Source organism: Vulpes lagopus, chromosome 5 (genome assembly GCF_018345385.1).
Source record: "Vulpes lagopus strain Blue_001 chromosome 5, ASM1834538v1, whole genome shotgun sequence".
Classification (NCBI taxonomy): Eukaryota; Metazoa; Chordata; class Mammalia; order Carnivora; family Canidae; genus Vulpes; species Vulpes lagopus.
This window is the reverse complement of record NC_054828.1, coordinates 113,510,218-113,535,323: the sequence shown is the minus strand read 5'-3', so window position 1 is coordinate 113,535,323 and position 25,106 is coordinate 113,510,218. Positions and strand designations below refer to the sequence as shown.

Genomic DNA, 25,106 nt, shown 5'->3' with positions numbered 1-25,106 from the left:
AAATGAAAGCTCTAAAATTCTACAATCCTGACTCAATAATAAATACAATATGTTAATAAGTGTAATTAATTCCTAAGGTTTCAGAATATGGAGCCTGTGGAGAAAAGGCTAATTGATATAACTGCTCGAAACAACTGGGATAAAGCATAGTTTTAAAAATTTATTTTCCATATTTAGCTGCCCTAATTCCCAAAATTTATGTAGTGGAATTAATTAGGCTTTCTACATTTAAAAATCATGACATTTAAAAAAAAATGCTTCACAATACTGGGGCTTGAGTTAATCAAACTTATTTTGAATGGGAGAATCACGCCATCAATGGAGTCCCCGAGGTGCACAATGTCATGCCTTAATTGATGACAAACCTGTGTAGCACTGACCATAGCTCATTTTGATTTGCACAGTTATATTAGAATTGTTGGTATTATCTTAAGACACTCCGAACTGGAAAAAGAATGATCCACAGAGGATGAGGTTTGAGAAACAAGAGCAATCATAGAAACAAACTGAAGGGCGAGGTGTATTAAAGAAGACAAGCATTTTCAGCAGGGAAGTTTTGGGGGTGATTGGGAAGGAAGAACGCAACCCAAGCTTTTAAAAAATGGGAGATTGTAATGTGATTACCCTAACTGCCTCAAAGACCAATTTTAATTACATATTAAATATACATAACATTTTTTTGGGGGGGGCGGCAGGGTGTAAAAATGTAGTTTTTACTTCTGTCTCAATCCCTGTTTCCAGATGTCTCAGGGTTTTCTCCTGTATCAGGACGAAGCACAGGTTCAACTTCTCAGCCATGACATTCTGGCTGCGCTTTGCGGCGGTGCAACACGCTGGGAATGGCAGGGCAGGAGGACGCCTATTTAACCTACAGAAAGGAAGGAGAGGAAGAGGGAAGCATAAAGCCTGATGGGGGGAGCCCGAAGGAGGGGCTTAAGGCATATGGAAAGAGAGTGCCAGGAAGAGGCAGCGTCGGGCTGGGGCTGGCTAGAGTATCCTTCAATTTTGGACACCGGTGGTTCGATTTCGGCGGCAGGGAGGGGCCGGGCTTCCCGTGCATGGCGCTCGGGGCTCTCCCGTCTTCCAAAAGGCCTGCGAGGCCTGCGGCGGGTTCTCGCCGTGGCGCCCGGCACCCAAGCCTCCACTTTGCGGGAAGGTCCTCCCTGCGCCCAGGTGTTCCTCAATCCTCCTCTCCTTGCCCTGAAAGGCGGATGACATCATCCCAACCTGAGCAGCCCGGCCAGTTTTTCCATTTCAAACTGCTGCTCTCCGGAACGTCAACTCTTGCTCGTTAAGTAAAGCGGGACGGAGGTCTAAACGTTTCTCCCGTCACGATTAGCCACGAGGGCGGGCACTCCGGGGATGCGTCTCATTTTAGCAAAGAGCCTATTAATGACCCAGGGCGCCGCTTTTTTCTCGCGTTTACGAGCCGCCGCTGCACCGGAACATATGGCCGTCCGAGCCTGTCAGTGCGCCGAGACCTTCAACTCGACACACGCGACAAACGGGGCCGGGAGCCTCCTCAGCGTAGCCAGGAGGGCGACCCCCGGAAGAAGCCCGGCGGGGTGTGGGGGGTGCCAAGGGGCTACTCCAGCGTGCCGCGCCTGCGCAGTCGCCAGGCAGCGCCTCCCCGCGGGGCGTGCTCGTAGCGCCGCGCACCCTATCAGGCGGCCGCAGGGAGCGCGCCCGCGGCCTCGCCCTCTCTCGCCCCTCCCCTCTCTCTTCTCCGCGGGGCCCTAGACTGAGGCTCTGAGACCCCGGCGCGCCACTCCCCGCCCCCGCGTGCCCCGACACCCTCCGGCGCGCGTGCGCAGAGGCGATCCGCAGGGCGAGGGCGCGAGGGAAGGGCGGGCGTACGTCCTTGCGTGCGTCTCAGGCAGCGCGCACGCCGGCGTGAGAGGGCACGGGGAAAAGGTGGCTCTGGCCGGGGAGGCTCGGCTTCCTGTGGCTATGTAGCTGAGCTCGTCGGCTCGGGGTCCTCCTTCGCTGCCGCCGCCGCGTCCTGGCGCGGAGTTTCTGCTCGGGAGAGAGCCTGTCCTCACGTCCGCCGCGCTCCCTCGACGGCAGAGCTTGTTCGCTCGCCCGTGGGAGCGTCCCGGCCGAGCAGCCCTGAGGGGGGAGGGGAGGCCATTTTGTCCCGACCGACTCCCCGGAACCGGGCGGAGCGGCTGGGAGAGGCTGCGGAGCCGCGGTCGCCGCCCTCGGAGGCACCGGACGCCGCCACCGTCGGGGCTTCCTCGACGAGGCCGTTCGCAGGTCGCCCGCGCCCTCTCGAGCCCTCGTTTTTCCCACGCTACCCCGGTCCTCCGGCCTGAGAACGCCCAAGTGAGGAGTTGGCCGTCGTGAGAGGGACCGATCCCTTGGGGCCGCCGGCGGCGAGAGCCTGAGCCGCTCCTCCCAATGGCGAAGAAGACGTACGACCTGCTTTTCAAGCTGCTCCTGATCGGAGACTCGGGAGTAGGGAAGACCTGCGTCCTTTTTCGTTTTTCGGATGATGCCTTCAATACCACCTTTATTTCCACCATAGGTAAGACCTGTGGGAAGATGGTGTGCGGTCTGGGTAGCTGCAGACCGTTTCTTTTAACTCCAGACATCTTGCTTCCCGTAATAAACGCCTTTGTTTCAGTGATTCCGATTCCAGGCGAACAGACCCAAGTTACTGTTTGAATCGACATCGAGCTTGCTGGGGCGGGGTCTTCCCATGCTTTCCATCCGGTCTTTTGCTTTCGAGTCTCCCACTCTGTTCATTGCCTCTGTTGCAAAATATGCAGCATTAACCACGTTCCAAAATGCTGTTTCTTTAAGCGCCTGGACTGGCTTTTTCCATATCTGTGTGGCGTTAACTAGATGTACGATACTTGTAAGGGATTTATTTTAGGGGATGGGATTGAAGTCGTAGTAGTCGTTTGGTAAAGGCCTGGATTTAATACTTAGGGGCAGAGAGAAGATTCCATATGGTCATAACTTAGAGTAAACTTGAGGGTTTGTGTGAGGAATAATTAAAGCAAATTAGAGGGGAAAAGTGAGTTCCCCCGCGTTGACTAATCCATTGATGTGTCAAACAATCGGAGGCTCTTCGTGCTTGGGGTGGGACTCAGTTGGCATGTTTGCCTCACAGTGCTTTTCCAGACATCAACAGGAGCAGTAATCTAAGAGAGATGATCATTTTCTGTCCTCAAACCCGAAAGAATGAAGTCCTCTCTTCCATTTGACTTTACGCTACGGTTTATAGGAAAACATTTGGCCGGTCCTCTTAGCCCTAGAACTTCTCATGTACTTTCACCTCATGTTTCAGGATTACTTAGATTAGTAAGTAAGAACTAAAGATTGACCTTTTAAGTCGGTTTCCCGTTTTGGAAAAGAGAAGGCTCTAGGAAAGTCCCTTTGGACTCTGGTTAGAAAATTTAGTGGCATTAACACAATTTGTGTTAAACGAATTGTGTGTGGAAACCGTCCCTTCTCCCCCCCCCCCCCCCCCGCCCTCCCCGTAAATATCTTAAAGGACACATGGTTGCTCCTGTCATGTGGAGCCCAGCACTCAGCATTGGGGGAGTGCGGTGAAATCCAATTATAAGTGTAACTAGTTTTATATTTGAGACGATTTTAAAAAGCAACTCCAGTCTCTGAACTCCGGGAATTGTCAAAATTAAGCTGATTTCAATTTATAGCATTACTGGAATGGTTGATTTGGATTTCTTAGGACAGCGTTTTAATTCATTGTTACAAAATTATGCGGAAACTAAATTGGGCAAGTGATCATTTAAAATAGATTCTAATTTTACTCTTCCTTTTTCTGGGGTGGGTAAGAGTCATTGCAATCATTATTTCATGTGTATCGTATTATCCTTTTGACCTGTCATAAATTTAATGAAATTTAGAACTTGTTCTCTGCTTGTGGGTTAGCCCCTCCTATCACTAAGTTTGCTTTTAATATTCCACTTTTAGCTGTAGCTGGGTGGGTCAAGTGGTTAGATCAGCAAATATTTATTGAGCACCTAATGTTAGGCACGGTTTTAGGTACTGTAAGTGGTGAACACAATAGACCCCTTGAGTAGTCTAGTGAGGACAGAGTGTGGGAACTGCTACAATAGGGATGAGCATAGGGAGGAAAGGTGATTAGCCTGAATCATGGGGAGTCTTAACTAGGCTTGCATAGATATGGTGTTTGAAATGAAGCTTGCAGGACATAGGAATTGGACCAGAGGGATGGGATAGGGCCTAGAAATTCTGGAAAAGGAACATAGTCTGTGAGATCAAGGATTTAATTTGTGTGGTCAACTTTAACCTGCTATTGAGAAGAGTAGGCGGAGAATGAGAAGCAATGCATTAAGCCCCGGTCTATTCCAGTCTTTTTATAATGGGTACACACCCACAAGTAGAACCCAGTCCTCCTGTAAAATGACACAATCTTGTATAGTCCTTTTTAAAAGAAGTTTTATTTGTGTTTTTGGTAATCTCTACACCCATCATGGGGCTTGAACTCAGAACCTTGAGATCAAGAGTCTGTGCTCTTTCAACTGAACCAGCCACCCTTTGTAGTCCTTTTATTAGGGAAAATGTGTGGTGGCTTTGGTTTGAGCCTGCTGAGTTGGAATCCTACTTCCACAGTCTGTGGGCTTTGGCAAGTTACTTAATTTCTGTGTGCTTCAGTTTTTTCTTTAAATAGGACCTACTACATAGGGTAGTTGTGAGGATTTTATGGATCAGGGAGGGTAGAGCATTTAGCATGGTGCCAGGCACACTGTAGGAACAGAGTGCATATTAGCAGGATATAGAATATGTGTCCTTTCGACCACTGAAGTATAGCAGAGTAAGTTACTTTATGGATTGAATGCCCTGTACACAGTGGTCACTCAAATATTTGTTAGTGCTCTGCTAAACAATTTCACATTAGACTCTGAAACTTTCATATTTTGATATAAAAATATTTGATATGTTTGGTATTTTGGTATAGAAGATAGATTTAAGAGTGTGAACGTGTGAACCGAGAAATGAGTAAATACATAAGTATAAAATTTTGAGCATATCTCCAGCACATATTGCATGTATTACTCTGTGTGCAGGTTTAGAAGCCTGTTGTCTTAAACCCAGTGCTGTTTGAAACAGATAGAATGTGAGCCACGTGATATTTTTTGGTATTAAAAAAGTTAAAAAAAGACATTTTTTACGTTAACAAAAGTAAAAGAATGGGGTGCCTGGATGGCTCAGTCTATTGAGCATCTGACTCTTGATTTTGGCTTGGGTCCTGACCTCGGGGTTGTGGGATTGAGGCCTCCTCTGGACTCTGGGCTAAGTGGAGTCTACTTGAGATCCTTTCCTTCTACCCCTCTGCCCACCACGCATGCACTCCTGCTTTCTCTCTTAATTTAAATAAATAAATCTTGGGGTGCCTGGGTGGTTCATTTGGTTAAGCATCCAGCTCTTGGTTTTGGCTCAGGTTAGTTGGGAGAGGCTCTGGGCTCAGCAGGGAGTTGGCTTGAGATTCTCTCCCTTTCACTTCTAATGCCCTTTCCCCTTTGCTCTCGTTTGCATGCGCTTTCTCTCAAAATAAATAAAATCTCTCTCTCTTTTTTTTTTAAGATGTTATTTATTTATTCATGAGAGAGAGAGGCAGAAGCACAGGCAGAAGGAGAGGTAGGCTCCATGCAGGGAGCCCGACGTGTGACTCAATCCCAGGTCTCCAGAATCACACCCCAGACCGAAGGTGACACTAAACTGCTAAGCCACCGGGGCTGCCCATAATCTTTAAGAAAAAATAAATCTTAAAAAAGTAAAAGAAGAATTTATTTTTATTTTTTAAAAAAGATTTATTTATTTAAAAATTTTTATTTTTATTTATTCAGAGGCAGAGAGAGAGAGAGGCAGGCAGAGGGGCAGAGAGACAGGCAGAGGGAGAAGCAGGCTCCCTGCAGGGAGCCCGACGTGGGATCGACGTGGGACTTGATCCCGGGTCTCCAGGATCACACCCCAGGCTGCAGGCGGCGCTAAATCGCTGCGCCACCGGGGCTGCCCAGATTTATTTATTTTAGAGAGCTTGTGCCCTTGCACTTTGGGGAGAGCAGGGGGTGTGGCAGAGGGAGAAGGAGAGAGAATCTCAAATAGGCTCCCTGCTGAGTGTGAGGCTTGATCCCACAGCCCTGAGATGACTTGAGCTGAAATCAGGAGTCATTTAACCAACTGAGCCACCCTGGCACCCAAAAAATAATTTAATGATATTTTGAATTCATTTTTATCCCAAATGTTATCATTTTGTTATGTAATCAAAGTTTAGAAAATGTTGAGATTTTATATTTTTTTCTTCATGTGTATGTTATACTCAAAGCTAATTTCAACTTAGATTGGGCACCTTTCAAGTGCTCAGTAGTCATGTGGCTGGTAGCTACCATATTGAACAGGGCATGTCCGAACTAGCTAGTTGGTTAACATGCAGATGACGAGAAATGACTATGGATGTATACTACTATTTCACTTTTTAAAAAAAGATTTTAAATTTTATCAGCTGACTAGGTAAACCCCCCCTTTGGCTTTTAAAAAAAAATCTGGAGCATTCTCTTAATTATGAATGTTAGTGAAATTTGAGTTGTTACTTGATTGTTAAAACCTCCTGAGGTTTTTATAGGTAGTTACTTTGCTAAGTGAGTATTCAGAAGTAGGTATTCAGAAGGGCCAAGCTGCCAATATTAAGCAGATCCTCATTATTTCAGGCAGAAACATTTTAGTTGGTTATTGGTTCTTGGAAGAAAGAATTTTTATAGGCTTATTATGTTTATAGTGCAGTGAAAGACAACTGTATTTAAATATTTCTGTGTACTTTAAATTCCCATATGTTTACATCAGAAATTATGTATGGTATTAATGATTTGATTTATTGTAGACAGACTTGCAAAAACAAATTACTGGTATATTTCACACTTACCATTTTCAAAGAGAGTCCAAGGATCCAAGGGCACTAGAATATAAGCAGCACAAGAGTAGAGGGTGGTGTGTTGCTTTTTTTTAATTTTAAAATTTTTAATTTTTAATTTTTTTAAAGATGCTAAGCACCTAGAAGAATCTCTTCATTTAGTGGGTGAAGGAAGACAGGCAGGCAGACAGGTAATACAGTTAGGATCTTCTAATATAGTTTTTATTTAAATATTTTCTTTTCTACTTACTTTCTGAGCATTATATACATGAAGTAGATTGGGATCTTTATTCAAGAATATTAGCTGTTTGGCCAATAGAGTAATTTTATTATAAAACCAGCCTTAGAAATTCAAAGATTGTTTGAGATGAGAAATGTTTGCTAAAAAGATAGTTATTGGTTTTGGATGAGCAGATTTCAGTGGTTGATTTGGTTATAACCCTCTTGGTAGTATGAGGTCAGGAAAACATTACCTTTTGGTGTTATAGTAGTTTAATGGACATTTCCCAAAACAGCAATTTTTAGCAGGCTGTTACTGAATATACTACTTTTTGGTTTTGTTAATCCCTTCCTCCTTCCCTAGACTTATATTACCTTTTCCATAGGGAGTATCTTTCATTGGGAAATGGAGTGTTTGGGCTCCATGCAAGAAGTTAAATTGGTAAAGACTCTTGCCCCTGGGAGAGGCATAATGAATGCATCTTTTGTTGTCTTTCTGAGTGTTTTTGCTAAGCTTTGGAAGGGTAGGATGGTTCCATAGCCTGCATTTAAGAATTGGTTGATTAGATTGAACTGAGCCCATTTTTATGGGGAGGCTGCTTTTTAGAGAAATGAAACAAAAACAAAAACCTCTGGCAAATGAAAAGTGTCTGGACTTTGCTGTGATTCTCAGTCAGCAGCTTATGCTATAGGAATGCCAGAGTGCCTAATGAATCATTCATTTGAACACATATTTTTAGGACTGATCAAAAACTATCTGGACATTTTTCCCAAAGAAGATACACAAATGGCCAGTAAGCACACATGAAAAGGTGTTCAACCTCACTAGTCATTAGGGAAATGCAAATCAAAACCACCATGAGATGTTATTTCACACCCATTAGGATGACTGAGTTATCACAAATGAACTTTGTTATACAATTACCTGTTCAAGTTCTTTCAGTTCTTTTGGGTATAGACCTAGAAGTGGAATTGCTGGCTTATGTGGTAATTCTATTTTTAAGTTTTTGAGAAACCACAATATTGTTTTCCATAGTGGCTGTACTGTTTTACATTCCCACTATCACTGCCCCAGGTTTCCAATTTCTCCACATCCTCATCAGTATTTATCTATTTAGCAGCAGCATTATTCATAATAGCTAAATCGTGGAAACAACCCAAATGTCCACATGAATGGATACACAAAATGTATTATTGTCTACATAGAGTGTATCAGCCTTAAAAAGGAATGAAATTCTGGTATATGCTACAACATGGATGGACCTTGAAAAACACTGTGCTAAGTGAAACAAGCCAGACCAAAAAAAAGGACAAAAACTGTGTGCATTTATATGAGGTACTTAGAATAGGCAAATTCATAGAGAAAGTGGAATAGTGGTTACCAGAGCCTTGGGACTGGGTAATGGGGAGTTATTGCTTAATGTGTACAGAGTTTCAGTTTGGGATGAAAAAATTGAGACGGATAGTGGTGATGGTTGTATAACAATTAGAATATAACACCACTGAATTATATGCATAAAAATGGTTAAAATGCACAAAAAGGTAAATATTCACTATGATTACATTTACATGACATTTCTAAAGTCAAATTCATAGAAACGGAAAGTAGAATGGTGAAGGGTACGACGATAGTCCCCCAGGGAGTGGGGGTAGAGGGAAATAGGGAGTTGTTCAGTGGGTATGGCGTTCAGTTTTGTAAGATGAAAAAGTATTGGAGGTCTGTTGCACAGCAATGTGAATATATTTAACAATACAGCACTCTGCCCCCTAAAACTAGTTAAGGTGATAAGTTTTTTTTTTTAATATATATTTTTTAATTTATTCATGAGAGACAGAGAGAGAGAGAGGCAGAGAGAGAAGCAGGCTCCATGCAGGGAGCCCGATGTGGAACTCGATCCCGGGACTCTGGGATCACGTCCTGGGCCAAAGGCACACGCCAAACCACTGAGCCGAGGGATCCCCAAGGTGATAAGTTTTAAGTGTATTTTACCATAGTTTAAAAAAAATAAATTTTATGTTATATTTTACTAAGAATCCAAAAAAAACCCTACCCAATTCTTAACCCCAGTTCTCTCTGTAAGGGTGTTTGATCACAGATAGCCCCTCACTGTTCCATGTAATAGCTACTGTTAACCAGTGGTCATTGAGTCCAGAGGATTCTTTATGGTACTTCACCACATTTTAGTGTCATTGGTCTGTACTTTTAGATACTGAAGTCAGGTTTGTCTTTTTTGTTGTATGTACACAGAACTCTGTGGAATGTTAGAATCATGAAATATTAATGCAGGAAAGAACCCTGCAATTTAAAGAGTTAGGAAATAGACTATTGAGGTGAAGGAAGTTTAGAAGATTATGTGGCTAAATAGGGAAAGAGGTTTTGTGGTTTAAAAAAAAAAAAAATTATTTTGAGAGAACACGGGTGCCCAAGGGCTAGGTGGGGAGAGGAGCAGAGGGAGAGGGACAGGCAGACTCCCCCCATGCCTAAGGCATGGCTCTATCCCACCACCCTGGTATCATGACCTGAGCTAAAACTAGGTGCCCTGAAAGAGTTTTCACTAGAATCTAGATCTAATTCTGTCTATGGCCATGTTTCTCATTCTGAGAATTTCATTGTTTTGTTGAAAAAAATGAAAAAAAAATGATAGAAATTAGTGAGTAGGAGAATTATCTATTTGAAAAGTAGAGTTGCAGTGGTTTCCAGTTTTGTTTTTGTTTTGGCAGGAGTGAGGAAGAGGAACAAATATCAGCACTGAATATTAAAAGGTTTGTTCAGGTTACTTGTCCTTTGCAAACTCCGAGCATAACAGAGCAGAGCTAAATGGATAATGTTAGGGATAATTACTTTTATTTCCAGAATCGTGGTGTATAATGGTGTATAAGATGTGGCAAAGGAAATACCAATACTCCTGCTTGGTTTGTAAAAGAGAATGATAGGAGAAATACTGGCAATCTCTGTCAAATTTTAATAGTACCAGTTTCTCCAGTCAGTGCAGTGGTAGGAGCTGTGATTAATAGAGAAGTGTAGGGGCTTGTTGAGTGGTGATTTACAAATTAGAAACTTACTTAGCATTAAATATAAGTTGTGTGATTAGCTAAAGAGATATGCATGGGAAAGTTGCTTATGGAGATGGTTTGGTCATAAAGGAAGTTTAAAACTATAGGGCATGTTAATAGAACATTATCTGAACCCATAAGACTGATACAAGTCTTTTAAAAAATTTTTAATTTTATTATTTTTTAAAAAATTGTTTTGAAGGGAGCAGTTTTTTTTTTTTTTAAATTTTATTTATTTATTCATAGAGACACAGAGAGAGAGAGAGAGAGGCAGAGAGAGAAGCAGGCTCCATGCAGAGAGCCTGACATGGGACTTGATCCAGGGTCTCCAGGATCACGCCCTGGGCTGCAGGCGGCGCTAAACCGCTACGCCACCAGGGCTGCCCTCTTTTTTTTTATTTTATTTTTTTAGATTTTATTTATTCATGAGAAAGAGAGAGAGAGAAAGAGAGAGAGAGGTAGAGACAGAAGAGGCTCCATGTAGGGAGCCCGACGTGGGACTCGATCCAGGGACTCCAGGATCACATCCTGGGCCAAAGGCAGGAGCTAAACCGCTGAGCCACCCAGACATCCCAAAAGTCTTGTAAAGGTCGTAGATTTACTTCCTTCAAGTAGATGAATATTGGGGGTTAATAGAATACTTTTTTTTTAAGATTCTATTTTTATTTTTAATTTTTTAAAAAAAGATTTTATTTATTTGACAGAGCATGCACAAGCAGGGGGAGCAGCAGGTAGACGGAGAGGGAGAAGCAGGCTCCCTAATGTGGGTCTCAATCCCAGGACCCTGGAATCATGACTTGAGCTGAAGGCAGGCGCTTAACCAACTGAGCCACCCAGGCGCCCCAAAGATTTTATTTTTAGGGTATCTGTCTATAGCCACTTTACAATTTACACCTTGAACTTACAACCCTGAGATCAAGAGTCACATGCTCTACCTACTGAGCCAGCCAGGTGCCCCTGGAATAAGTTTTTAAAATTTGGATTATAAGATAAAAAATTTGAAAAGGTGGTTAGAATATATTTTGGTGAAGAAAACTCACCTGAAGGGAAATCTGAAATCAGAAAAAAATTTTTTGAAAACATTATTATGGATTATAAGCAAAAGTGATTACTTGATGTTTATTATTCTTCCCAGAGATGAAAAATAATTTACTTGTGGAAAACAGCAACTGGTGATGAACACTGAGTTTCCAGTATGACCCAGAAACAGAGCCTCCAAGGTTGTAAATCATTAGAAAATGGAAAAACCAGTATTCTGGAGACCCAAAAAGTACAACGTATCAAAATCAGAACAGAAGGACAATGTTGATTTGTTTCTTTCATATCAATAGCAGCAGTGCTTATGCTTTTTTAATTGAAATTTTTGTTAAGGCAATTGTGGATTCACGTGCCATTATAAAAAGTAATAGAGGGATCCCTTGTACATTTTACTCAGTTTCTCCCTATGAAAACATTTTTTGAAACTATAGTATAATATCACAACCAGGATATTAGCATCTGGCTTGGTACACCAATCTTATTTACATTTCCCAGTTTTACTTATTTTTATTTGTGTGTGTGTATATATATATATATATATATATACAAGTATATATATTACTTTACAGTTTTATCACTTGTGTAGGTTGATCTAGTCACCACCACCGTCAAGATACTGAACCGTCCAAGGGGCAAGGATCCCTAGTGTTTTTTTAACTGTACTCCTACTCCCAACCCCCATTTATCTCCTCCAGAAATTTTTCATTTATAATGTTTTGTTATTTCATAAATGTTATATAAATGCAATTGTACAGATGTAATCTTTGGGATTGGCTTTTATTCACTTAGCATAATTCTCTGGAGATTCATCCAAGTTGCATATATCATCAGTAGTTCTTTTTTATTGTGTAGTATACCATGGTATGCATTTACTTTGGTTTGTTAACCATTCACCTGTTGAAGAACATCACAGCTGATTCCAGATTTTGGCTGTTATAAATAAAGCTGCTATGAATATTTGTGTATAGGTTTTTATGTGATCATAAGTTTTCATTTCTCTGGGATAAATGCCCAATAGTATAATTAGTGGGTCATATGGTAATTGCATGTTTAGTTTTATAAGAAACTACCAAACTGTTTCCAGAATGGCTGTACTATTTTATATTCCCACCAGCAGCGTATGAGTGATCTAGTTTCTCTGCATCCTTACCAGCATTTGGTGGTGTTACTATTTTGTATTTTGCTATTCTGGTATGTGTGTAGTGATACTCTCATTGTGGTTTTAATTTGCATTTCCCTACTGGCCAGAGGTGCTGAAAAATCTTTTTATGTACTTATTTACCATCTCTGTATCTTCTAATGAAATGTTTGTTCATGTCAATTGCCCATTTTCCTGGATTGTTTATTTTTACTGTTGAGTTTTGAGAGTTCTTTTTTTTTTTTTTTTTTAAGATTTTATTTATTTATTCAAGACACAGAAAGCGAGGTAGAGAGACATAGGCAGAGGGGAGCCTGATGTGGGACTCCATCCCAGGATCCCAGGATCACAACCTGAGCCAAAGGCAGACAGACGCTTAACTACTGAGTCAACCAGGTGCCCCTATTTTCTGTTTTTAATTGGTTTTTGGATTTCATGGGTTGATTGTGTAGTTTCCTGTTTTCCAGCTTTGTTCATTTGCTTTACTTTCTGGGGAGATTTCCTCGATTTTTGTCTTCTAACTTTTCTAGTGTAGGTTTTATTTCAGCTGTCATATTTTAATATTTCTCGTAGTTTTTTCTTGTTTATTCCTTGAAATTTGTTTTTAAAAGTGTTCTCCTTTCATGAATACAGCATTTTTTTTTTTTTGAGGCTAGTTTGTTTGACATTTTCCTCTTTACATGGCTGTTTTTTTCCGTCAAGTTTTTTGTGTCCCCCCATTTGTTTTATTCTGCATTTTATTTTTTAATTTAAAAAATTTTTTATTTAGTTTTTATTTGTAGCAAATAAGGAGATTACAGGGTTTATTCTGTATGTAGAGGCCTTTCTAAGATTGGTAATATCAGGGTATATGTTCAGAATTAAGAATGGGTCATTAAAAAGGTGTTTGCAAGCTCTGTAAACATAGGTAGGGCTTTTAAATCTCCTTGTTTTTATTTTATTTTTTAGTATTTTATTTATTTATTCATGAGACACACACAGAAAGGCAGACACATAGGCAGAGGGAGAAGCAGGCTCCTTGTGGGGAGCGCGACGCCGGATTGGATCCCAGTACCCTGGGATCACAGCCTGAGCTAAACATGCTTTAAACCAGTGAGCCACCGAGGCACCCCAATCTCCTTGTTTTTAGTCTCCATACTACATTGAGCCTCTTGTTCTTGCATTCAAAGTGTATCTGTTGGGGATCCCTGGGTGGCTCAGCGGTTCGCCTGCCTTTGGCCCAGGGCGTGATTCTGGAGTCCCAGGATGAGTCCTGTGTCGGGCTCCCTGCATGGAGCCTGCTTCTCCCTCTGCCTATGTCTCTAGCTCTCTCTCTTTCTCTTTCTCTCTCTTTGTCTCTCATGAATAAATAAAGAAAATCTTAAAAAAAACCCACAAAGTATCTGTTTTATATTTTCTAAAGAATAAACATTTAGATTCCTGCTTTAACCTTGAGGTGTGGTAAAATCTGACTCTGTGAGATGGAGTCTAGGTCTTGGGGATGTCCTTATATAAACCTTTAATTAGGCCTTTCTGCCCGGTGCCTGATAACTCCTATTGCAAAACCTTTCCAGGGTTCTTAGATATGAATTGGCTTGCTCCTCCTTGGTGTCTTCAGCTGACCCTGAGGTCATAAGGTTTTTTGTCTTCATGTGGTTGTGATTACAGTGTCTGTTTATTTTTCTTATTTCCTTTAATGTTTTTTTTTCTTTTTAAGATTTTTTATTTATTCATTCATGAGAGAGACTAAGAGAGAGGGGCAGAGACATAGGCAGAGGGAGAAGTAGGCTCCATGCAGGGATCCCAACGTGGGACTCAATCCTGGGTCTCCAGGATCATGCCCTGGGCAGAAGGCGACCCTAAACCGCTGAGCCACCCGGGCTGCCCCTTATTTTCTTCAATGTTTTGGTGTGACTTTGGAGAGAATGGGTCAGAAAGATCTTTCCTTACTACCTTAACTGGAATTTGAAGTAGCTTTTTTTTAAAAAAAAAAAAAAACTACTTATTTATTTAAGTAATCTCTACCCCCCAATGTGGGACTCAAACTGCCAACCCTGAGATTAAGAGTTGCATGCTTTACTGAGCCAGCCAAGCATCCCTGGAAATTGAAGTAACTTTTGACTCCAAATGATAGTGACTCCACTTTTTAATTCAGAACATCCAATAGAGTGAGGGATAAATAATATTTTGCTATTGTTTTTTATTTTTTATTTATTTTTATTTTTAAAGATTTTATTTATTTATTCATGAGAGAAGGAGATAGAGGCAGAGACACAGGCAGGGGAAGCAGGCTCCATGCAGGGAACCTGATGTGGGACTCATCCCAGGACTCCAGGATCACGTGCTGGGCTGAAGGCAGAAGCTCAACCACTGAGCCACCCAGGGGTCCTGCTATTGTTTTTTAAATATCCAGCCCATATTTTTGTTACTTAGGATAATCAGGTGATTGTGGTAGAGAATCAGACTAGTTCTGCTCAGAACAATGTTATTTAAAGGAAACAATTTTATTTTACTAGTTTTTTTTTTTTTTTAAGATTTTTATTTATTTGACAGAGAAAGAGTATGCAAGTGGTGGGACCTGCAGGCAGAGGGAGAGGGAGAAGCAGAAGAAGTAGGCTTCCTGGTGAGCAGAGAGAGGGAGAGGGAGAAGCAGAAGAAGTAGGCTTCCTGGTGAGCAGAGAGAGGGAGAGGGAGAAGCAGACTTCCAGCTGAGCAGGGACACCCCCCCCCCCCCCATGGGGCTCCATTCCAGGACTCCAGGATCATGCCCAGAGCTGAAGGCAGACACTTAATCCACTGAGCCACTCAGGCACCCCTAAAGGAAACTGTTTTAATTTAGATGAATAATTCTTGGCTGATTTACTTGGGGGGGGGGGGGAGAAAAGGAGAATTTTTGCTTTTTGAACAAAGTATGAGTCTTTAGTTTCGTTTTCTGCTTTTGATGTATACTGTTTTGTAAGATACTGAACAACAAATGATTCAGCAAATTCATAATCTACCAGAAGATTGCAGTGTGTCCCATATATTATAGCGCTTGGCACTGAATGATAAACTACCTCTTGATATTGCTAGTTTGAGACTTCCTAGTAAACATTTGTCCTTATAAAATGTGAGAGTATTGTTATTCTACTTCTTTATATATTCCTAGTCTTCTAAAAAATGCCTTTGCCTTCCTTAAATCAGAAGTTAACAGATAAATATGAATTTAAAAAAATCCAGTAATATCTTTTTGCATATATTTGTGTGTGGGGATATATTCTCAGCATAGTATTACGAAAGGTAAATAAAATATCAAAATAATTGATCAAACATTAGCTTCTTACCTAAGTGAATAAGAGTTTTAAAAACTTTTTTCTTTTGAAAAATTTAAAACCTACAGAACAGTTAAGATACTTATTACTCTGAATCCCCTTATGTTTCCTCTAGGTCTGTCAATAGCCCATATTTGCTACATTTCCTAAGAGTTTATATTCTGTGTATGATGTATCTGATTCAAAATAGTTTAAAGATACATATTTCAAGGGAAACATAGTCCTTTTTAAAAAATAAACTAGGAAATTAAGCTATAAGCCTTTACAATTGTTAATTTAAAAAAAAAATCTGAATTTTTTTTTTTTTTTTTTTTTTATACAATGTGTTAGGCATCTTGTATGAGCCCCAGGGATGCATTGATAAGTAGTAAAGAGTTGGTGACTGCTCTAGGGGGGAGGGAGTGGTTGAAAAGGACCAAAATACTACTGCTTTCTCAGCACCTGAAGTTAGAATCAGATTATCGAGACCTTTGCTGTTCTTTTTTTCCCTCCCTTGGCTGTTCTTCTAAGACATTTTCTGTTGTGAGAAACATAAGCTTTATGTTTGTAAGATACCTTTTCTTTTCTTTTCTTTTCTTTTCTTTTCTTTTCTTTTCTTTTCTTTTCTTTTTTCTTTTCTTTTTTCTTTTCTTTTTTTAAAAGATTTTATCTATTTATCCATGAGAGACACAGAGAGAGAGATGGAGACACAGGCAGAGAGGGAGAAGCAGGCTCCCTGCAAGGAGCCTAATGCGGGACTTGATCCCGGGTCCCAGGATCACTCCCTGGGCCAAAGGCAGACGCTCAAGTGCTGAGCCACCCAGGCGTCCCTCTATTTTATTTTTTTTTTATATAATTATATTGCTATACTTTACGAAAGACGTAGAGTTCCCTTTTTTTTTTTTTTTTTTTTACGATTTTATTTATTCATGAGAGACACAGAGTGAGAAGTAGGCTCCCTGTGGTGAGTCCGATGTGGGACTCATTCAAGGACCCTTGAATCACAATCTGAGCCAAAGGCAGACGCTCAACCACTGAGCCATCCAGGTGCCCCCAGTTGTAGAGTTTCTTTAAGTTGGAGAATTTTAACCAACTAGTAACACTACATTTATCTAGGGATTAGTTTTCCAACACTGCAGTATTTGATGTTTTCTCAGTGTTACTGAGAAATAAAAAATTAGTAAAAATCAAGTCTGTCTTTCATGAATAAATAAAATCTAAAAAACAAAACAAAAAGATTTTAAAAAGTTAGGATGATCAGTGGAAAAGTGAGGCCAGAGGGTGCATGTAATCCATAGAGAAAATTATGAGCCTGGCTAAGGTACAGTTTAAGATTTATTCACCACTTCTCAAGTTTTAGGATTTGTTGGAGGGTTATCCTTTGAAACGTGAATGAAACAGTTTAGGAGAGAAGTATAAGGATTTTTGTGTATTGAATGATACATACAGAGAAATAATTTGTTTTATTATTATTTTTTAAATATTTATTCATGAGAGACACAGAGAGAGAAAGAGAGAGAGGCACAGACACAGGCAGAGGAAGAAGCAGGCTCCATGCACGGAGATTGACATGGGACTCGATCCTGGGTCTCAGGATCAGGCCCTGGGCTGAAGGCGGTGCTAAACCGCTGAGCCAGCTGGGCTCCCCAATTTCTCTGTTTTAAATGGACTCAAAGAGGGTCTGCATAGATGTGTGAATGAATGATAGAGCCATAAATAGCATGTTAGTGAAACTAGCTTATACTTAACCTTTAAGATGGATTTCCAGGAGGTCAGCCATACTCTAATCTTAATATGCCTCCCTCAAGAATGGACTTTTGGATCATAAGTCAGAGAGGGTTTGATAATTTGTTTTTCTCTGTACAATAAAATATTCTATAATAAAACTACTAAATAATGATATATAATACAAGTAACTAAATTATACAGTATGTTGACTGTACTTTTGAGGCTGTTACTATTGGGTAATGTATTCTAAAGAGATTAAAAATAATTTCAATATTAACCTGATAAATTCCAATGTAACCAAGTTTTAGACTATAATAGGACATCCACTCATTTTTTAATTTATCTTCTGAAAACTTTTCCTTCTTCTGATGTTTTTGTATTTAGATGCCACAATTTACAGGACTTTTTTTTTTTTAAACAGAAGACATTTTATTTTAAACTTTCTTTAGCTCGCAACACATATTTCCTTGAGCTGATTTCAACTGTTTTTAGGTTATACTATGTAGCAGGCATTGTTTATTGGCTCAAGGATGAGGCAGTATATTTATATGAATGCTCTTACCCTTTGCCTTAGGTTGGCGATCTTCCTATTTAATGGTAGTTTCCAGTTCCAGTGGTGATCTAGCACTTTGCTCTTTCAACATTTTCTTCACTCTTGGAGAACATCTCCATGCTTGACATTCTGTCTACCCTTGGAATACTTTAGCTCCTAAAAAACGTTACTGCTGAAGGGATTCTTTTAACATTTTTTCCTGATCTCTTATTGAATTTTAGTAAATTACTGAGTTTAAAACTGCTCAGTTATGTGAGCATTTTTTAGGGAACTGTATTCTCAAATACAGTTTGTCTTATCTATTAATTTGTTGATTGATGGAGATGAGTGGCTGCAGGGAAAGAATTAGAAGTCTTAAATGTTAATTTTAAAGAACATATTACAGGTAACAATTTCAAGAGTAAATACAGTTTTTGTTAATTTGTCCATGACTTCTTTTTTTTTTTTTTAAAGATTTTAAAATTTATTTTAGAGAGCAAGCAAGTGAGAGGAGGAGCAGAGGTAGAGGGACAAGAAGACTACGCATGGAGTGCAGAGCCTTTTGGAGCCGAAGTCCAATAGGCTTAATTGACGGAGCCATCCAGGCACCCTTGTCCTTTACTGTTTTACTGTAAAACACATTTTCCTGAAAGCCGTGGTGTTGTGTACCTGCTTGGTATTGCATGATTGTGTGTTTTTTAGATTTTGCCTTGGAATAGTAGTATAGTGTGACTCATCTTTCTTGCTATTTGTCAGTTAAATTTTATCACCTAATTGCCATGAATCTGCTTTAGTGGATGATTTGCTTTTAGGCAGTGTTTGGCCTTCTTCTTCTTCTTCTTTTTTTTTTTTTTTATTTGGAGTTTGATTTGCCAACATATAGTATAACACCCAGTGCTCATCTTGTCAAGTGCCCCTCTCAGTGCCCGTCACCCAGTCACGCCATCCCCCTGCCACCTCCCCTTCCACCACCCCTTGTTCGTTTCCCAGAGTTAGGGGTCTCATGTTTTGTCACACTTTCTGATTTTTCCCACTCATTTTCTCTCCTTTCCCCTGTAATCCCTTTCACTATTTTTTATATTCCCTGTATGAGTGAAACCATATAATGATTGTCCTTCTCCAGTTGACTTAATTCACTCAGCGTAATACCCTCCAATTCCATTCATGTCGAAGCAAATGGTGGTTATTTGTTATTTCTAATGACTAATATTCCATTGTATATATTGGCCTTCCTTTACCATTGTAAAATTTGGACAGTCTGTGAGGGGTTGATTTCCTTTCAAGATGATAAAAATAGGGACACCTGGGTGGCTCAGCAGTTGAGCGCCTGCCTTCAGCCCAGGGCGTGATCCTGGAGTTCCAGGATCCAGTCCCACATCAGGTTCTTGCATGGAGCCTGCTTCTCTCTCTGTGTCTTTCATGAATAAATAAATTTAATCTTTAAAAAAAAATAAGGATGATAAAAATGATCTGTTTTTTTGAAATGTGCAGTGTCTGAAGACAATGGTTGCAAAGTGTGCTCCTTTAATAGCACCAACATCACCAGGAAACTTACTGGAAATGCAGGTTCTCATGTTCCACCTCTGATGTTTTAAATCAGAAACTGCTTGGGTAGGGCTCAGCCATCTACTGTGTTTTGATATAGCCCTCCAGATGATTTTGATACAAGGTAAAGTTTGAGAACTAGGGTTGTACAGTTGACCTGTTGAATGGCGTGGGGTTAGGGGTGCCAACCTCTTTGCGTTGTTGAAAATCTGTGTGTAATTTGACTCCCCAAAAACTCAACTGCTAATAAATAGCTATCACTAGAAACCTTACCAGTAATATAAACAGTTGGTTAATACATATTTTTATGTTATATGTATTATATACTGTATTTTTGCAATAAGGAAAGCTAGAAGAAAGAAAATGTTGAGAAAATCTTAAGGAAGAGAAAATACATTTGCAGTACTGTATTTATCCCCCCCAAAAAAGATCTGCATGTAAGTGGACCAGTGCAGTTTGAACCCCTGTTGTTTAGGGGTCAACTGTGTTATTAAATACATCTCAGAAATAGTTGTAGTTTCATTCTCTTCTCCTGTAATATATCTTGGAGATCATTCCTCATCAGTGTTAGTTTCTTCATTTTTTAAACTGCTGCATAGTGTTCCATTAGATGTATCACAGTCAACTTGTCTGTCCTGTATTTATTGGCATCTTGGATCTGGGGTGTCTACTGTGAAAGGGCTTTTTATGATCTGGCAGGGAACTTATACTTCATCCTGTAGATGGAGTGGTGAGTGGCAGGGTTAAAGGTGTGCCCTGTATCTTTTTTTTTCTTTTTAATTTTTTTAAAAAGATTTTATTTATTTATGAGAGAGAGAGAGGCAGAGACATAGGCAGAGGGAGAAGCAGACTCCATGCAGGAAGCCCGATGTGGGACTTGATCCTGGAACTCCAGGATCATACCCTGGGCCAGAGGCAGACACTCACCACCCAGGCATCCCTTCTTTTTAATTTTTAAGTAGCCTCTAAACCCAACGTGGATCTAAAACACACAGCCCTGAGATCAAGTGTTGCATGCTCTACTAACTGAGCCAGCCAGAGATGCTCCTGTGCCACATTTTTTTTTTTCCAGAGAGAGAGTATGTGGGGGTGGGGAGGAGAGAGAATCTTTGAACCATTCTTTTTTTTTTTTTTTTTTTTTTAAAGATTTTATTTATTTATTCATGAGAGACACACACAGAGAGAGGCAGAGACACAGGCAGAGGGAGAAGCAGGCTCCATCCAGGGAGCCCGATGTGGGACTCCATCCTGGTCTCCAGGATCAGGCCCTGGGCTGAAGGCAGCGCTAAACTGCTGAGCCACTTGGGCTGCCCGAGGAGAGAGAATCTTAAACTAGCTCCTTGACCAGTCCAGAGCCTGATGTGACCCTCAAGTCATGACCTGAGCTGAAATCAAGAGTTGGATGCTTAACTGACTGAACCACCCAGGCGCCCTGTGTAACATATTTCTGATGCTGCTGCCACTGTTTGAGTGAATTGGTGTCATTAACAGGAAATATGTGAGAAAGAGCAGGGCAGAGGCATCGTAAGTTTTCGAGTTGGGTTATGTGCCTGTAGGGTATCTAATAGACGGTAGATATTTGTATATCATGTCTGGGAGGTAGGGAGTGGAATCTAGTCTGGAGAAATAAAAGCAGTTGAAGTCACAGTGGCGTCGGTGAATATGGAATAAGAAGACCTCCCAAAACTGCAAGGAATACCAACATTCAAGTATAGATGGGACAGGAATCCAGCAAGGAACTGAAGTAGTAGTGGCTAGAGTGGTAAGGGAGGGATGATGCAATGAAAAGAACATGGATACCCTTCGAGGGTCTGTTTACTCAGTGGCTTAGCAATCTCAACTAGAACCCAAGTCATTTTTCCATCCTGCACTTAGTCAGTAGTTTGTCCTCAGCTAACTTTCCTCATTGTGTGGAGACAGCTGCAGCAATTTTAGGCTCTGGACATACTAGATATAACATCACCTTGAAGAAAAAAGACTATTTTATTTTATTTTTGTAAAGATTTTATTTATTTATTCATGAGAGACAGAGAGAGAGAGAGAGAGAGAGAGAGAGAGAAAGAGGCAGAGACCAGGCAGAGGGAGAAGCAGGTTCCATGCGGGGAGCCTGATGTGGGACTCAATCCCCAGTCCCCAGGATCATGCCCCGGTCCAGAGGTGGCACTAAACCACTGAGCTACCCGGGCTGCCCATATTTTATTTTTTTTAAGATTTTATTTATTTATTCTTGAGAGAGGCAGAAACCTAGGCTCCCCACAGGGAGCCTGATGCAGGACTAGATCCCAGTACCATGCCCTGAGCCAGAGGCAGATGCTCAACCACTGAACCACCTACGTGCGCCAAGACTATTTCTTCCTTGTATCTCTTTTTCCCCTCCAGCTTTTTTTTTTTTTTAAGATCTTGTTTATTTATTCATGACAGAGAGAGGAGAGGGAGAAGCAGGTTCCTCTCAGAGCAGGGAGCCTGATGTAGGACTCGATCCCAGGACCCTGGAATCATGACCTGAGCCAGAGGCAGGTGCCCAACCAACTGAGCCATCCAGGTGCCCTCCCCTCCAGCTTATTTTGAAAACTTTCAAGCCTACTGAAAGTTTGGAAGAATAATACCACTATTCACATATATGCCCTTCATGTAGGTTTTCTGATTAACATTTTGCTTTATTTGTGCACTCACTTTGTATTTTTTTTTTAAGATTTTATTTATTTATGAGAGACAGAGAGAGAGAGAGAAAGAAGGGCAGAGACACAGGCAGAGGGAGAAGCAGGCTCCATGCAGGGAGCCTGATGTGGGACTCCAGGATCAGGCCCTGGGCTCAAGGCGGTGCTCAACCGCTGAGGCACCTGGGCTGCCCTCACTTTGTATTTCTTTTATTTGCTAGGCCATTTGAAAATTTGAAAGTAAGCTCCAGATATGACACTATATCCCTAAATACTGCAGTATATATAAGCTAGAAACAATAATTTTTTATATAATATTATGATTACACTCAAGAAATTTAGTATTAATAATATGTTTTATAGTCCTTATTTAAACTTCTCAACTCCTTTGACTTTTTTGGAGGATGATTGGCAGTAGAGGTGTCCAGAGTCCAGTTAGGATATTGCATTGAATTTAGTTGTCCTGTCTCTTTACTTTCCATAATCAAGAACAAAATAGATCATGACAAAAAAAAAAAAAAATAGATCATGACATTGACATTTTTAAGTGAGTCTAAATATTTTGTTAATACAATGCTCTACATTTTGGATTTGCTGCTTCTTGACTAGATTCAAATTAAACATTTTGGCAAACATTAATTAGATGGTCTTTTTCAATGCATCACATCAGGAAGTATGCATAATGTCATTTTGTCATTATTGGAGATAATAAATTTGAGCCCTTGTGTAAGAGAGAATCTGCCAAATTGTTAAAGTATTTTTTCCCCATTTGTAGTTAATAAGTAATAGGTGTGATGATACCTTGAGACTGTGTAACTGTTGTATTCTCTAACATTTTACCCAGTGGTTTGATCCATGAATGGATCAGTGATTACATTTGGGGTTGCAAAAAAATATTCATTTCTCATTCCTTTTTATCTTCTTTGAAGGACATAAAAACTCTGACCAGTCCTTTGGCCAGTTTATCTCACTTTTCATTAGCCAGAATTATGTTAATGTGGATATAATCAAATGAGCATTTTCCTGACTTAAAAAAAAAAACCCTCCATACACAACCATAATAGGCTTCCTTGATCTATTCTTTCCAACTTTTTCTCTTTTTTTTTTTTTTTTTTAAGGATTTATTTATTTGAGAGAGAGGGAGAGTGAGGCAGAGACCCAGGCAGAGAGAGAAGCAGGCTCCTCGCAGGGAGCCTGATGTGGGACTCGATCCCCAGACCTGGGATCACGCCCTTAGCCAAAGGCAGATGCTCAACTACTGAGCCACCCAGGCATCCCTCAGCTTTTTCTTTTTTAAACAGATTTCAAAAAAATTTAATCAAAGTAGTAACTATTTCTAGTTTTTTTTTTTTTTTTTTTTAAGATTTTATTTCACAGGAGACACACACAGAGAGAGAGAGAGAGAGAGAGAGAGAGGCAGAGACAGAGGCAGAGGGAGAAGCAGGCTTCATGCAGGGAGCCTGATGTGGGACTTGATCCTGGGACTCCAGGATCATGCCCTGGGCTGAAAGTAGGCTCTAAACCACTGAGCCACCCAGGGATCTCCCTATTTGTAGTTTAAAGACGTTAAACAGTACTGTATGACTTACCATGAGAAACAGGAGTTTCCTGTACCACTCTTTCCACTACAGGTCCTATTTCCCCATGAGAGCCCTTTTGACTCTTAGCTAATTCTATTTGCCGTCATATATCTAAGTAGTATTATATTGCTGTTTATCAATTTTAGGCATTATCTGTTGATTTCCTTTTGTGGAATGTGAGAGTTTCAGCCCAGACATACTGGCTCTGGAATCCATGCTGCTGATTTGTCTTATAAAAGGTGAATGTTCTGTTTTAGAGATGTAGCTTGGTCTTTTATTTGCTGTATATATTTCCTTAATTCTTTTGTGTGTGTGTGTGTGTGTGTGTGTGTGAGAGAGAGAGAGAGAGAGAGAGAGAATAGGGGGCAGGGGCAGAAGGACAGGGAGAGAGTATCTCAAGTGAGCTCCACTGTTGAGCGTGGAGCCCAATGCAGGGCTCAGTCTCATGACCCTGAGATCATGACCTGAGCTAAAACTGAGTCAGACGCTCAACCCACTGTGACACTGAGGAGCCCCTAACTGATACTATCTTTAACTGAAATATTTTATGGGTAGGTAACAGAGGCGGGAGGAGGATGGGGATTCTCCTTCCCTCTTATTTGTGAATTCATTTATGTAAGGTCTCTATCAGTCTATAAAAACCCTATTGGAAAGTTTTTTTTTTTCTTTTAAGTGATGATGAAAATACAGATTTGAGTGGAGTATAAGTGTTATGGCAAAAATGTTCCTATTAAGCTAAAAAGTACTATAGAACAAAAAATATACTTTGAATGACTGTGGAATACACATCGTTCTAACTGCATATAAAAAGGTGGGAAGGTGGGAAGGTGAGCAGAATTGGTTAAGGGAAGTGGGTGATAACAGGCTTCCAGTTACGGAACAAATAAATCAAAGTCATGGGAATAAAAGATGTACAAGATAGGGAATATAGGCAATGGTATTGTAATAGCAGTGTTTGGTAACAGATGGTAGCTCTATTTGTGGTGAGCATGGCATAAGGTACAGAGTTGTTGAATCTGTGTTCTATACCTGAAACTGATTTCACATTGTGTGTGTCAACTATACAAAAAAAAAAAAAAAAAAGTCAACCTATAGTCCAGAAAAAGCTGGCAAGGGGGTGGCGGAGCGGCGCCTGGGTGGCTCAGTCTGTTGGGCATCTGCTTTCAGTTCAGGTCGTGATCCCTGAGTCCCAGGATTGAGGCCCAAGTCAGACTTCCTGCTCAGGGGGGTGTCTCCTTCTCCCTCTGTCCCTGTGCCTGTGGTCACTCTTTGTCTCTCTCAAATATATAAAAAGAAAGGAGGAGGGAAGTGGGAAGGCTACAGTATTCTACCATTTGAAAGATAGCTTTAGATATTAAAATTTAGAAACACACAATGACTGAAATATGCAATTTGTGATCAACCTGTTGTGCTGATTTCTGTATACATAATGAATGGAACCA

The 25,106-nt window shown here is 40.6% G+C and overlaps 1 protein-coding gene and 1 long non-coding RNA gene across 2 annotated transcripts in view; one reads left to right on the top strand and one right to left on the bottom strand.

Moving 5' to 3' along the window:
• Positions 1 to 620: 620 nt before the first annotated feature.
• On the bottom strand, positions 621 to 1,719 carry LOC121491524. Its single transcript, XR_005987996.1, has 2 exons — positions 1,228 to 1,719; positions 621 to 868 (listed from the first exon to the last, which is right to left on the bottom strand). It is a non-coding gene; the product is annotated as an uncharacterized LOC121491524 (long non-coding RNA).
• Positions 1,720 to 1,864: 145 nt separating this feature from the next.
• The window catches only part of RAB10 (RAB10, member RAS oncogene family), an 83,453-nt gene continuing 60,211 nt past the window's right edge, over positions 1,865 to 25,106 (top strand). The window contains exon 1 of the mRNA XM_041755592.1: positions 1,865 to 2,527. Within this exon, the coding sequence (XP_041611526.1) occupies positions 2,401 to 2,527 (127 nt within the window). The 5' untranslated portion in view covers positions 1,865 to 2,400. The remainder of the gene's footprint in view (positions 2,528 to 25,106) is intronic.